The sequence below is a fragment of the Balaenoptera musculus genome, chromosome 7 (assembly GCF_009873245.2).
Source record: "Balaenoptera musculus isolate JJ_BM4_2016_0621 chromosome 7, mBalMus1.pri.v3, whole genome shotgun sequence".
NCBI lineage: Eukaryota > Metazoa > Chordata > Mammalia > Artiodactyla > Balaenopteridae > Balaenoptera > Balaenoptera musculus.
Genome location: NC_045791.1, coordinates 83,880,580 through 83,895,739, shown reverse-complemented (window position 1 = coordinate 83,895,739; position 15,160 = coordinate 83,880,580). Strand labels below are relative to the sequence as shown.

General features: G+C 38.8%; 1 protein-coding gene across 2 annotated transcripts in view; it reads right to left on the bottom strand.

The window, feature by feature from the left end:
- Nucleotides 1-6,421: 6,421 nt before the first annotated feature.
- The window catches only part of FASTKD2 (FAST kinase domains 2), a 63,136-nt gene continuing 54,397 nt past the window's right edge, over nt 6,422-15,160 (bottom strand). For both annotated transcript variants that reach the window (XM_036858599.1, XM_036858600.1), the window contains one exon: nt 6,422-7,032. In XM_036858599.1, the coding sequence (XP_036714494.1) occupies nt 6,700-7,032 (333 nt within the window). In that variant the 3' untranslated portion in view covers nt 6,422-6,699. The remainder of the gene's footprint in view (nt 7,033-15,160) is intronic.

Below are 15,160 nucleotides of genomic sequence, written 5' to 3'. Positions count from 1 at the left end.
TCTCTTAGCTTTTGCTTTTCTGTAGAGCTTTTGATTTCTCTGTCGAATCTGAATGAGACCCTTGCCGGGTAGAGTAATCTTGGTTGTAGGTTCTTCCATTTCATCACTTTAAATATATCGTGCCACTCCCTTCTGGCTTGTAGAGTTTCTGCTGAGAAATCAGCTGTTAACCTTATGCGAGTTCCCTTTTAGGTTATTTGTCATTTTTCCCTTGTTGCTTTTAATAATTTTTCTTTGTCTTTAATTTTTGTCAATTTGATTACTATGTGTCTTGGCAGGTTTCTCCTTGGGTTTAGCCTGCCTGCGACTCTCTGCACTTCCTGGACTTGGGTGGCTATTTCCTTTCCCATGTTAGGGAAGTTTCAACTATAATCTCTTCAAATATTTCCTCAGGTCCTTTCTCTCTTCTCCTTCTGGGACCCCTGTAATGCGAATGTTGGTGCATTTAATGTTGTCCCAGTGGTCTCTTAAACTGTCTTCATTTCTTTTCATTCTTTTTTCTTTATTCTGTTCCATAGCAGTGAATTCCACCATTCTGTCTTCCAGGTCACTCATCCGTTCTTCTGCCTCAGTTATTCTGCTATTGATTCCTTCTAGTGTATTTTTCATTTCAGTTATTGTATTGTTCATCCCTGTTTGTTTGTTCTTTAATCCTTCTAGGTGTTTGTTCTTTAATTCTTCTAGGTCTTTGTTAAACATTTCTTGCATCTTCTCCATCTTTGCCTCCATTCTTTTTCCAAGGTCATGGATCATCTTCACTAGCATTATTCTGAATTCTTTTTCTGGAATGTTGCCTATCTCCACTTCATTTAGTTGTTTTTCTGGGGTTTTATCTTGTTCCTTCATCTGTTACTTATTCCTCTGCCTTTTCATTTTGTTTTTCTTTCTGTGAATGTGGTTTTTGTTCCACAGGCTGCAGGATTGTAGATCTTCTTGCTTCTGCTGCCTTCCCTCTGGTGGATGAGGCTATCTAAGAGGCTTGTGCAAGTTTTCTGATGGGAGGGACTGGTGGTGGGTAGAACTTGGTGTTGCTCTGGTGGGCAGAACTCAGTAAAACTTTAATCCACTTGTTTGCTGATGGGTGGGGCTGAGTTCCCTCCCTGTTGGTTGTTTGGCCTGAGGCAACTCAGCACTGGAGGCTACAGGCTCTTTGGTGGGTCTAATGGTGGACTCCGGGAAGGCTCACGCCAAGGATTACTTCCCAGAGCTTCTGCTGCCAGTGTCCTTGTCCCCACGGGAGACACAGCCACCCCCCGCCTCTGCAGGAGACTCTCCTACACTAGCTGGTAGGTCTGGTTAAGTCTCCTATGGGGTCACTGCTCCTTCCCCCTGGTCCTGATGTGCACACTACTTTGTGTGTGCCCTCCAAGAGTGGAGTCTCTGTTTCCCCCAGTCCTGTCAAAGTCCTGCAATCAAATCCTGCTAGCTTTCAAAGTCTGATTCTCTGGGAATTCCTCCTCCCGTTGCCGGACCCCCAGATTGGGAAGCCTGATGTGGGGCCCAGAACCTTCACTCCAGTGTTTGGACTTCTGTGGTATAAGTGTTCTCCAGTCTGTGAGTCACCCACCCACCAGTTATGGGATTTGATTTTATTGTGACTGTGCCCCTCCTACCATCTCATTGCAGCTTCTCCTTTGTCTTTGGATGTGGGGTATCTTTTTTGGTGAGTTCCAGTGTCTTCCTGACAATGATTGTTCAGCTCTTAGTGGTGATTCCAGTGCTCTCACAAGAGGGAGTGAGCGCACATCCTTTGACTCCACCATCTTGAACAAATTACCCTGATTCATTCTTTATATGTGGACCTTTGTCTTTAATTTCTTAAGCACCATTTCATATGATGAAATAATTCCCAATTGCTTTCAGCATAAAGCCTAAATGACTGAATATGTTATAAGGCTCTTCTTGACTTGGCTTCAACTTACCTCCCCAGTCTTATTTCCCCATCCTTGCCTTCCTCCCTTCTCTCTTTGTCCTCCATGCTCACAGGAATTCTGTAAACTCTCAGTACCCACTGCAGATGCATCTTACCTTTAAGTCTTTGTTCATGCTGTCCCCTGACCAGGGAAGCGTTAGTCTCCTCATCCATCCAGCAAGTTCCTCTTCATCCTCCAAGATCCACCCCAAATGCCTCACCCTTTGAGTAGTCTCCCCCGTTCCTGCCACAGGCAGAAGTAATAACTCTTTCTTTCACTGTAGATTGTGGCTAAAATCATTTGAGGAATTCTGTATTAAAACATCTGAATTTATTATGGGACTAGACAAGAAGTTATTTCTATAGATTAGCAGACAATATGACATCAAAGAGGAAGGTCCATAGACATTTCCCAAGCTTTTAATTCACAGAGATAAGAATCAATGCCATTTGGTCATCATAAGTCACAGAAGCTTATACTGTCTTCATGTGCTCTTACAGCAGGTTTTGCCATAATGTGTAGACATGGTAACTACAATTTCTGAGTCATGGCGCTTTACACTAACATGTACAAAACATTATGTTATGAAAACAAAATATTTTGTAGTGTTTATTTTGAGCAGGCGTTCTAAAAACTAGAATAATAAACTCAGAGCCTCATTTTGATTGGTTGTCACCCAATAAAAAATCTTGACAGAAATGAATTCTGCATTTGAGTTTTCTTCACTCTTGTTGGACTGATAAGACTTCAATGTCAACACCAACTCAGCTCATAAAAAGCTTCCTGAAGATGACATGACGTATAAGTGAGACTACAGGGAGTTTATTTTTTTGGTGTAAATTAGGGATTTAGGTTTCAATGTATTACGATAAATTAGATCACTATAGTGACTTGAAGGTAAACATAAGTAGCATGTTCAATAGGCCCTTTGGATCATTTCTACCATCATTTCATTGTGTCCTTGTTGATTTTCTTTCTCTTTCCTAGTGTGTATTGACCACAGGGACAATTTCCACCGGGGTGAACTTTAGAACAGCCATCCATATTTTAGCACTCCTGAAATTTTCTCTAAAGATAATTGTAGAGGTAAAAAATTGACTTCCTGTCAGAATACCTTGGGTCCAAGCCTTTATTCCTACCATTGACTGTTATCTTGTCAAGTCAATCTTTCTTTGGGCTATTTTCTTACCAGTAAAATAGTCATAGCAATTCCTACCTCTCAGTTTGTTTTTTGAGAATTAAATTATGTGACTTTTTTTCAGAGTTGGGCACAGCAATTAAAAGCATGACACTTATTCAGAGGGTGATTCATCTCAAACACATCCTGCCAACTGGTCACCAAGTGCCAACGAAGTGCCATACTGCATTGTGCCTAGTGAAGAGAAAGAGACCATCTCACATCCAGCTTGCAGAAAGGTAGAAAAGAAATAAGTATGTAAGTAAAAACTGTGCTGGATGACACAAAGGAGTGGACATGCTCTCCTGAGAGAGAAAACACCTTCATGGAGCTTGCCATCCTTGTACAGCACTATCTAAGAATCACGTGTGAAGAATGATCTTATGCCTTTTCTATAGCATAAACGTTGAGAGTAGAGAATCTGTCTTTCCGAGGAAACCCCAAGTTATACCTCTGTTTCAGACAGCAACGCTAGACTTTGTAGATTCATTAAATAAACATTTATTGTGGGCCATACATTATGTATGCCTGGTGCTATGATTGGCACTGGAGAAAGATAGAGTCCCTGCCTTCTGGAAGCTCAGAGCCAAGCCTAGAATAGAAGAGTAAAAACAGAAGAGTCCAGTGGAACATATGACAACATGAAGGAGGAAGTGAGCTCAAAGCGAGATGAAGGCACAGAGGAGGGGACTCGCTCAAACTAGAGAGGTAGCAGTTGGAACGAGGCTTCCCAGAGCAACCATGTGTAAACACAGTACAAGGCATGAGAGAGCACAACCGTTTGGGATATTGTAGGTGGTTCCATACAGTTGGAGCAGAAACTTTAAATTTTAGGAGACAAAGAAGAAGGAAAAACCAGCCCATAGAGATGGGCTTCATGTGCCCTTCTAAAGATTTGGGATTATGTCCTAAAGGTTATGGGGTTACTAAAAAAGGATTCTAAACAGAGGAGTGATATATCTCTTTTGCATCCATAAGAAAATGTTACTCTATGTTACATCTAACTTTTAGAATGTCTATATACGTATAAATGTATAAACCATAAGTGTGCAGCTCGATAATTTAGAAATTATATCTTAGGAGGGGGCTTTGTTATTCTATAGTAATTTACAGTCATTTTGGCTGTTATCTCCTAATTTGGCACTATAGGAGTTTCCTTCTTCCTCTGAAGGCAAGTCTAAATCTAAAACTAAAGTTTCAACTGAAAATGAAGACATATTTATTCTGGCCTAAATTATGATAGAGTTCTACATCTGAAGGGTGTAAGGGAATTCAGTAAACATGATATTCCTAAGTGCAGTGTGACTGTCAGCCTTCATTCTGGCAAAGGGCTTGTATAATGGAGGTGGATGGGGGAGGCACCGCTCTGTATGGTGGAGATGGGTGGGACAAATGTAGAAATGAGCCCATCAAGGCAGAGAACCCAGGAAGAGCCCTGCATCCAGGCCTTCCTGAAATGGATTACCCTGGTGGACCCTGCTCTCCCGTAGAAACCAGGTCCTTTTTGTTTCCATCTATTCCACTTCCCAGCGGCACAAATTAATTGACTCCATTGATAAAGATCAGCATCTTTTTGCCTTGACTCCCCCACTGCTCTGGGCATCTTCCTCGGCCTTTAATGTGCTTACCAATAATTTCTGCTCATTTCTAACTGCACTCACGGCGTTGCTCTGTATGTGAGCTCCTCCTCCCGCTACCATCTGCTGCTGTTTCTGCTACAAAACACAGTGCCTTTGGAGTGGTTTGCTCGCTAACCCTGACCTTGCTGTGCTAGGTGGGCCGCTTCCCAAAGTGTTAACCAGCCTGTATTTTGGCTTCGCTGGTGTCTCTCCTGGTCCAGTCACTGGGGCCAGGGCAATAGGATGGGTGAGGCAGAATATGATTCCTCCACATGAGGAATTTCCTGGGCTGTTCTGTTCCCTAAGCAGGGCCTGTGAGCTTGAGATTTCCCTCCAGATTTGGGATTGAGGCAGACATATATCTATCTGTTTTCCACAATGGCAACAACCCACCTTAAAGTAGTTCTATGGCAGCTTTAGAGTCCAAAAAATGCTGCAGGAGGACAGTATAGGGGCAATGATTGCTTCAGAGGAAGAGGAAGAATGCATTTTTTTACCCCCTTCCGAGATTCTCGGAGTGTTGGTTTAAAACTATGTGAACCGGGTCAGGTTTCTCCCCTGTTTAAAGCGTCCCAAAGCTTTCCCACTGCACTCAGAATAAATCTACTCTCCTCCGCAAGGCCACTCAGGAGCTGCCTGACCCAGTCCCTGCTTCCTCTTCAACATTGGCCTGGAATTCTTTTCCACTCACTCACCACCCTTCAGCCATACCAGCCTCCCTTCTGTCACTCAAACATTAAAGCTCTTTCCTCAGCTCAGAGTATTTGTACCTGCTGTTCCCTCTACCTGGAACTCTTCCTTCAGCTCCCAGGGGATTGAATCCTTTATGTCCCAACTTGAATGTCACCTCCCCAAAGAGATCTCCCCTGACCAACTGAATCAGCAACTCTGAGGATGGTGTGAAATGAAATTCATGTTTTCTGGCAAGACAAGAAAAATTTAAACATAAAAAAATTTTCTCTGCCCTTTGGCCTCCTCTCTCCCCCCTACTATGTACTGTGTATCTGCATTAGGCATTGACCAAACCTTCCTCACCAGCAGAAATTCCTTCTCACCCATAAAGAGCAACTTCTCTTAAGACAACTCCTTAAAGATAACATTCCTTCTTGATAAGGGGTGGCATGGCACTCAGATCCGGATTATGTAAACTGTCAATAATAAGTCATTTGATGTACAGTCCTCTGTCTCAAAGAAGCTTATATAACTGTGTCTTGACTTCTAACAGGCAGAACAGTTCTCTGAGCTTTCTGAGTTGCTCTTCCTGGGTTATAATCCTCAAATTTGGCTCACATAAAATTTCCATTTCTGGCTTCCCTGGTGGCGCAGTGGTTGAGAATCTGCCTGCCAATGCAGGGGACACGGGTTCAAGCCCTGGTCTGGGAAGATCCCACATGCCGCGGAGCAACTGGGCCCGTGAGCCACAATTACTGAGCCTGCGCATCTGGAGCCTGTGCTCCGCAACAAGAGAGGCCGAGATAATGAGAGGCCCGCGCACCGCGATGAAGAGTGGCCCCCACTTGCCACAACTGGAGAAAGCCCTTGCGCAGAAATGAAGACCCAACACAGCCATAAATAAATAAATAAATAAATAAATAAAGGTTAAAAAATGCTAAAAAAAAAAAAAAATTTCCATTTCTTTTGTACATTGACTATTTATTCATTTTCATCGACAGTGGGCACAGCACACACTGAACTTTGAGAACCCTGTCTAAGAGAGCATATGAAAAGAATTCTAGTTTGAGTCAGTGAGAGTCTGAGTTCTAAAGGACTTACGTGCCACTACAAATTTATCAGATAAGTAAATATCCTGTATCTATATCTATACATGTATCCTTATGCACTGTTCATGTGAGAAGTGCTATAAAGAAAATAGGATAAAACAGGGACCAATGATGATAGTGTGCTATGAACCCCGAGGTTCCCCAAAATCTATTCATTTATTCATTAAACAAGGCAGTGGCCTTGGCCGAGTGTAATTGAGGTAGGTTGGTCAGAGAAGGCATCCTGTGCTCCTGAATTTGCTCTGAGTTGAGATGTGAGTCAGGAGGTGTCTATGGATCTGTGAGGAGGGCGGTCCAGGCAAAGACCTTAAAGCAGAAAAGAACTTGGTGTATTTGAGAAACAGAAAGGAGACCAGCACAGAGCACAGAGCTGGGATGCGGAGAGAAGGATAAGAGTTCAGAATGAGGCACGAGCCATACTGTACATGGCCACGGTGGATGGTTTGCATTTCATTCCTCTTGCAATGGGCAGTCCTCAGAGTATTTGAAGCAGGCAGGTGGCATGAAGGGATTCTTGGTTTTAAAAGATCTCTCTGGATGCTCTGCAGAGAACGGATCATGAGGGTAGAGATGTAACTGATAATTTTTGTTTAAATATTTAATTGCTTATTTTGAACTTTGTTTTATTGAAGTATAGTTGATTTACAATGTTTCAGGTATACACCAAAGTGATTCAGTTATATATATACACATACATATATTCTTTTTCGGATTCTTTTCCATTATAGGTTATTACAAGATATTGAATATAGTTCCCTGTGCTATACAGTAGGTCCTTGTTGTTTATCTATTTTGTATATAGTGGTGTGTGTCCGTTAATCTGAAATTCCCAGTTTATCCTTCCCTCCCCCTCTTTCCTTTTTGATAACTGTAAGTTTGTTTTCTATGTCTGTGAGTCTGTTTCTGTTTTGTAAATAAGTTCATTTGTATCATATTTTTAGATTCCACATATAAGTGATATCCTTTGCTATTTTTAATAACATACTTATGAGGCTTACAGTGTACTCAGCACTGCTTTAAACCCTTTGTAAGCTATTACCAAATCCTGTAACACCCCATGAGGTAGATACTATATCACTCACTCAACTCCACTTTTTGAACGAGACAACTGAGATTCAGAGCGATCAATAAATCTTCTGAGATCGGACAGCTGGTAAGTGTCCAGGACTCAGACCCAGGCCGCAGGAATTCAGCGTCTGGGTTCATAACCACCATGCTAAAATAGGTATACTATTCCTGCCCTCCCTCCTGACAAAGGATGGCTTTGAGCTTAAAATAGTATGCTCTCATAAAGTGCTTTGAATATTAAGAAGGATACAATGTGAATTTAACAATGCCATTATATTGTATAAATATAAACTCATTAAACAAAGCATAATGAATTGGCTGCTAATCTGTATATTGTGGTTAAAAGCAGCACTAATATTTGCAACAAGAAAAACAATTAGCACATTCATTAAGTAGAGTCCTGCTTACACATCACTCATTAACTTTAATCATCTATGAGATGCTTGAACTAAACTAACGTGTCAGCCCCAGAGTCATTAGTGCCTGTCTGCCAAAGATGATGCTGTAATTTTTAGGGTATGTTTCAATTTTACAGACTAACAAAGAACCCAGCTCAGTCACTAATTTCCCTAATGGTACTCATGATCAAGATACTGAAAATTATTTAAGCTAAGAAGTTATTATCCTTCACAATAGCACCATTAACTGGATCCTAATTAATAGTTGCATTTATTTCCCTTCGCTTTTCCAAATATTATAGTTCCTATTTGGCCTTTAAATAGCAATATACATTCTTAAACCAAACATATCAATATTTCTAAGATGGTATCATTCTTAGGTCTAAGTCAACACAGAGAACTCCATATGTGACACTGGATAACCAAGAAAATTTAGGAGAATAGTTCTTAATTTTTTGAGGTATGACAGATACCTTTGAGAATCTGAGTATACTAAGGACCGCCTCCCAAGAAAAATGTACTTGTAGACAATTTCAAGAGATTCACAAAACTCCTGAAGTGTATCCTTGGATCACTAGGAATCCCAGCATAAGAATCTGTGCTTTAATTTAACTTGACTGTTTAGAAGTAACTAAAGTTTATCCCTAGTTGATGCTAAAAGCCCATCTTAAAAGATGAATACTAATAGGTATAGAAGGGAGAAGTAGAAAACTCACCGCTGAGAAAATTTGAATATGGAGTTGATACTAGATGATTTTAGTATATTATTGTTTCTTTTCTTAGATGATATAATGGTATTTGTTATTCAGGAGAATGCTCTTATTTTTAGGAGATGTTCGTTAAAATATTTAAGGATAAAGGGTCATGAAGACTTGAATTTACATTGAAAAGCTTCAACAAGATAAACAGATGATAGATAGATGGATAGACAGATACATACATACAAACATACATACATTTATGGACTGAATTGTGATTCCGCCCCCCCCTCAAATTCATATGTTGAAACCCTAATCACCAGTGTGACTGTATTCGGAGATGGCTTTTAAAGAAGCAACTAAGGTTAGATAATGTCACAAGGGTAGGGTCTTTATCATATAAGACTGGTGTCCTTACGGGCAGAGAAGGAGACAGGAGGAGTACACATACACAGAGAAAAGATCATGTGAGGACACAACTGGATGGCAATAAACTTCACAATTGGAGAAAATAAAATTCTTTTGTTTAAGCCACCCATTTTACAGTATTTCGTCATGGCAGTTCTAGCTGTGTAAGATAGATGGGGTGGATAGATAGATGATAGATAGATAAATAGGTAGAGAGAGAGAGATTAAATATGGGGAAATATTAATAACTGAAGAAACTAGGTTGTGGGTATGTGGTTGCTACTTTATTATTCTTGCAAATTTTCTGTTTGAAATTTTTATAATAAAAATTAGGAGGGGAAGCCTCCTTGCTTTTGGGCATTTGGGGTATTGGAAAAGAAAGTATTAACGTCATTTTAAAGTCCAGGGGGAAAAGCAGAATTTACTTGGATATTCTTGAACAGAAGCTAATATTAGAAGATTCCAATGGAATAGAAGTTTCAGAGTTGTTCTAGAAATAAGATTGGGGAAGAGGATAACAAAAAAGGAATGCCTTGGGTTAGGATTATAATTTTCTTAACCCATTTTAATTTCAAGTAAACTGAAACTTCTTACAGATTTTCTTTATTTACTATTTTCTATGTACAGCTATAACTATCAGCCTTGATCACTGGGGCATTAAATTTTGAAGAACCTGTTTAAAAATACTGATCTGATTTATGGCTTGCCAGAGTTTGAAGATAGTACCAGTAGATATGGCCGGAGGAACTGATGTGGAACAAGGCCCTCCCACTGCAAATGTAGGATCACTGGATACAAGGAATTTTAATGCATTGCTAGGACACATAAGAAAAATAAAATGCATAAATGGAGAGATGTACTACAGTCCTGGGTGGAAAAACTATTAAAGATATCAGTTTTTTCCAAATCTATGTATAGAGTCAATGTAACTCCAATCAAAATCTCAATCAGATTTTTATGTATCTTGATTCTAAAATTTGTATTGAAGACCAAAATTGCCAAGAGTAGAAAACAAAAACAATCTATATAAAAAGACAAAAAAGGTTGGGTGACTTGTCCTGGCAGATGTTAAGTTCTGGTTATGAAAATAACATGATAGTATGTTATTGGTGTGGGAAAAATAAATAAATAAACAAAGTAGTCCAGAAACTGAACCACACATATATTGATATATCATAGAAGGGACTTTGCATATTAGTGAAGAAAGGATAGATTTTTAAATAACTTGTGCTTGGACAATTGGCTATGTATATTGAAAATATAGCTAAATCCCTCACAAAACAGCCAAAAAATCTTAAAATTTCAAATAAAACTTTTCTTGATAAACTTAGGCTAAGTAAAGAACTTACTTCAATATGACCAAATAAACAAACAAACTATAAGGGAAAATCTTGATATTTTTGAGTACACCAAAGTTTAAAACATCTGTACTTTAAAGGACCTCATTTAACAGGTGAAAATAATCCACTCATTGGTAGAAGAGATTGGCAATACATATAGTAAACAGAGGCTTAGTATGCAGAATACTTTGAACTCCTCAAAGTAAAAAAGGCAGCTAAGTTGATGGGCAAGGGCACGAACAAACATTTCACTGAAGAGGAAAACAAAGAGTCAAAAACATATGAACATGTTGTTCCCTTATAAGAAATCAAGGAAATACAGATTGAAACCACAAATAGATGCCATTTATACTCACCAGATTGACAGAAAATGTAAAGTCATACAGTCCCACGTGTTGGCAAGGATGTGGAGCAGCAACACCTAACACACACTGATGGGAACTGGCTCATCCACATTTTCCAATAAAGTGAAAAAATTCACATACCCTGAGGTTCAGCAGTTTACTTTCAAACAAATACCATAAAGAAAAGTTTTCATGTGTGCACCAAAAGAGACATGCAGGAACATCCGTACAGTGTTGTTCATAATAGCAGACAACTGGAAACAACCTAAATGGTCATAATGACACTGAATAAATATCTATATCTAGATAGATGATAGATAGATAGGTAGATAGATAGATAGATATGCCCCTTAATATTTTAGTTTGTATTTCCTATGAAAGCTTTTCTCTTTTTTTTTTTTCAAAAAAAATAACAGGGCTTCCCTGGTGGTGCAGTGGTTGAGAATCTGCCTGCCAATGCAGGGGACACGGGTTCAAGCCCTGGTCTGGGAGGATCCCGCGTGCCACGGAGCAACTAGGCCCGTGAGCCACAATTACTGAGCCTGCGCATCTGGAGCCTGTGCTCCACAACAAGAGAGGCCGCGATAGTGAGAGGCCCGCGCACCGCGATGAAGAGTGGCCCCCGCTTGCCGCAACTAGAGAAAGCCCTTGCACAGAAACGAAGACCCAACACAGCCAAAAAATTAAAAAAATTTTAAAAATTTAATTTATTTTGTGGTACAGAAAATTTTTTCTATAGAAGGTGATTTCTAATTCCTTGCTCTTTTTTTTAAAAAATAGATCTTTATTGGAGTATAATTGCTTCACAATACTGTGTTAGTTTCTGTTGTACACCAAAGTGAATCAGCCACATGCATACATATGTCCCCGTTCTCTTATAACCACTGTATAGCACCGTTATCAGCATCAGGAAATTTAACAAGGATACAGTATTTTTACCTAATTTTCCATCCATAGTCAATAATCTTAGTCAATAAAAATCCATAGTCAACAATCTTCTTATGTTTCAATAATGTATCTTTATCCTCCAGTACAGGATCCAATCCAGTAATCATGCACTACACTTAGTTATCACGTTGCTTTACTCTCCTTTAATTTGTAAAAATTTCTCAACTTTTTCCTTTTTTTCTTTCATGATATTGACATTTTTAAAGAATATTGGCCAGACTTCCCTGGTGGTGCAGTGGTTAAGAATCCACCTGCCAATGCAGGAGACACGGGTTCAAGCCCTGGTCCAGGAGGATCCCACATGCCCCGTGCGGAGCAACTAAGCCCGCAAGCCACAGCTACTGAAGCCCGAGCACCGCAATTACTGAAGCCCGCGCACCTAGAGCCCGTGCTCCGTAACAAGAGAGGTCACCGCAACGAGAAGCCCATGCACTGCCACAAAGAGTAGCCCCTGCTCGCCACAACTGGAGAAAGTCCTCGCGCAGCAACAAAGACCCAACGCAACCAAAAGTAAATAAAATAAGATACAAAAAAGAATATTGACCAATTATTAAACAGAAAATTCTCAGTTTTTCTTTATTACATATTTTCAGTTTGAAAAATTTTTATGTTTAGATCTTCAATTAATGTGGAATTTATTCTTGTATGTAGTGTGAGCAATGAATCTAATTTTATCTTTTTCCAAGTGGTTATCCAGTTGCCATGGCTCAACACCATTTGGTTAAAAAAGAAGCCAATCTTTGCCCCAATAACTTGAGATACCTTTGTCATGTACTAGAATTCTCCATGTAGGTGGTTTATGTATGAACTTTCTATTCTGTTCCATTGTTCTGTCTATTCATGCACCAGTACCATACTACTTTAATCATAGAGGCTTTGGAGTGTGCTCTGTTATCTGGTAGAGTTAGTCTTCTCTCATATTTCTTCTGTTTCAGTGTTTTTCTAAATACTCTTATGTGTTTATTTTCTCCTATTAAGTTTAGAAACTTACCCAACTGTGAAAAAGAGCTTGTTGGTATTGGTGTTTTTATTAGGATTGCATTAAATTTATAAATTAATTTAGGGACAAGTAACATCTTGATTATGTTGAGATGATCTAAGCAAACCAAGAGACATCATTCCATTTGCTCAAGTCTACTTTTGTTTTTTGAACATTTTTGATCTACAAAAATGGCATTTTAATACAGTTAACTCTAATGAATGGAGAAGATTTATCATGCCTTTGGATAGGAGACTCAATATAATGAGGATGTCATTTCTTCCCAACTTAAAGCACAAATTTAATAAAATTCTCATCTTAGCCTCAGCAGCAATTTCATTACCTTTGATAATAATTCCAAAATTCATTTGGAAAAGTAAAAAGCCAAAGAAGGTAAGAAAGAGAAGGGTGATGGAAACTTGCTCTATTAGAAACCAAGACTTCCCATAAAGTCAAAATAATAAAGACAGTGTGGTATGGGTGCTTAGACAGACAGAGGGACCAATGGAAGAAAGTAGAGAACCCAAAATCTGAACCATGGTGTATTAATCAGGATAAGCTAATAACAAATACGCCCTGAAATCTCAGAGGTTTAGCACTTACAGTTTACTTCTTGCTCATACAGAGGCCACTGTTAGTACAGATGACCACGAGGTGATTTAACAATCCAGGCAGCTCTGTCTTGTGGCTCTGCCATCTCAATATTCTTCAGGGAAGCTGAGAGATTGATCAATGAATTTTCAGTCTCATCCCAGAATTGACACAGGACACTGCTCACAGGTCATTGGTCATTGCTAGTTACATGGCCCTGCAGAGCTGGAGAGCAGCTGGGAGGTTGTGTCTTTGGAGTATCCAGGAAGGACAGGATAACCACATATTGGTGAGTGCTAGTAATGTCTACCTTATACAGGAACTTGCATATGAAAAAGGTGACATTACAGATCAGTAAGAAAAAATGGAATAGCAAAAACTGGTAATGGGTAAATTGGTTTTCATATAGAAAAAAATATTAAATTAGATTCCTATCTCACACTATGCCCAAGCATACCAAATGAATTGAAGATTTAAATTGGAAAAACAAAACTCTAAAAGTTTTAGTAGAAATTAGAAGTTACTATCTTTACTAAATCTAATAAGAAAGGATTTCTTTAACAAGACAAAAAGCACCAATTATAAAGGAAAGGATTGATAAATTTGACTAGGAACAAAAGAAAGCACAATGTTTAAAAATAAACTGTATACTTTAAGGAGATATTTGCCCTATATAAAAATAACAACAGATTGTATTAAGAAATTTAAGTAACTCCCTCAAATAAGTATGAAAAATAAAATTTTTTAAATTTAAAAAAAAGATGAATTATATGGAAGGACAATTCTACTTCTAGGTGCAAAGATGAATACCAGAGTATTGTTGGTATTAAAGAAAAATTAGAAACAACAAAAATGTTCAAGGATAGAGAAATGGATAAATAAAGTACGGTATATCTCATACAATGAAATTCTAAACCAGAGTTAAAATTAAAATCTAGATCCACTCATATGAATATGGAAAGGGGTTAGAAAACATAATGTTGAATAAAAAAGCAAGTTGTAGAACATGTATAGTAATGATGCCATTTATTCTGTACATTCTGAAGAGCTCTATGTACCTATTCTGTGGATTGTTCACGCATATACTTGCACTTAGTTGAATACAAAATCATGAAAAGGAAGAACACACATGAACTTCAAGATAGGGGTTTCCTTTGAGGGGGGAGAGGAATGGGCTTGGAAAAATCCTTCCCAACTCTGTTTAGAGTGTTTTGTTCTTACCGTCACTTCCCCATAAAAAATCTGAAGTAAACATGACAAAATACCAGCGTTTATTAAATCATGGTAGTTGGTAGCAGTGTTTGTTGTATTGCTCTCTATACTTTCCTGTATGTCAGATACATTTCTTAATAATAAGGGAAAATAAAGGAAAGCAGAAAGCACTTAGAAGACCTGATTTGTTAAATGTACTCTATGTGATCAAAACAGAGGTCCCTCATTAGTCAGAACGAATGCACAGACACTTATGCATAGGTTTTCACGACACTATATTCATCCATCAGAGACCAAACTAATTGGAGTTAAGAAGCCTGAGTTCACCTCTCTGAGACCAGGTCTTACTTTTCCCACTGGCTTCCTTTTAAGGATACAGTAAACATTGCAGTGTTTATCAGAACAGATCCTGCCTGGGCGCTGGAAACCTTCAGAGGTGCATTTATGTTTGCAGGCCACAGGGATACAATTTAGTCCACAGAAGCAATAATTTAAATAAAGGCACCCCAATGACCTATGCAGAGTAAGCAATCTCACAAATAGTCCTATTTTATGGTTACTAATAGGCACGTGTCATGTTACTGCTGATAAGATGCTTTGAATTCCTGAGGGGAAAAAATGATTATAAAATATTATTTACCATACTTTTTTCCCCTAATTTTGGAATCAGTGGCATTTTAATAG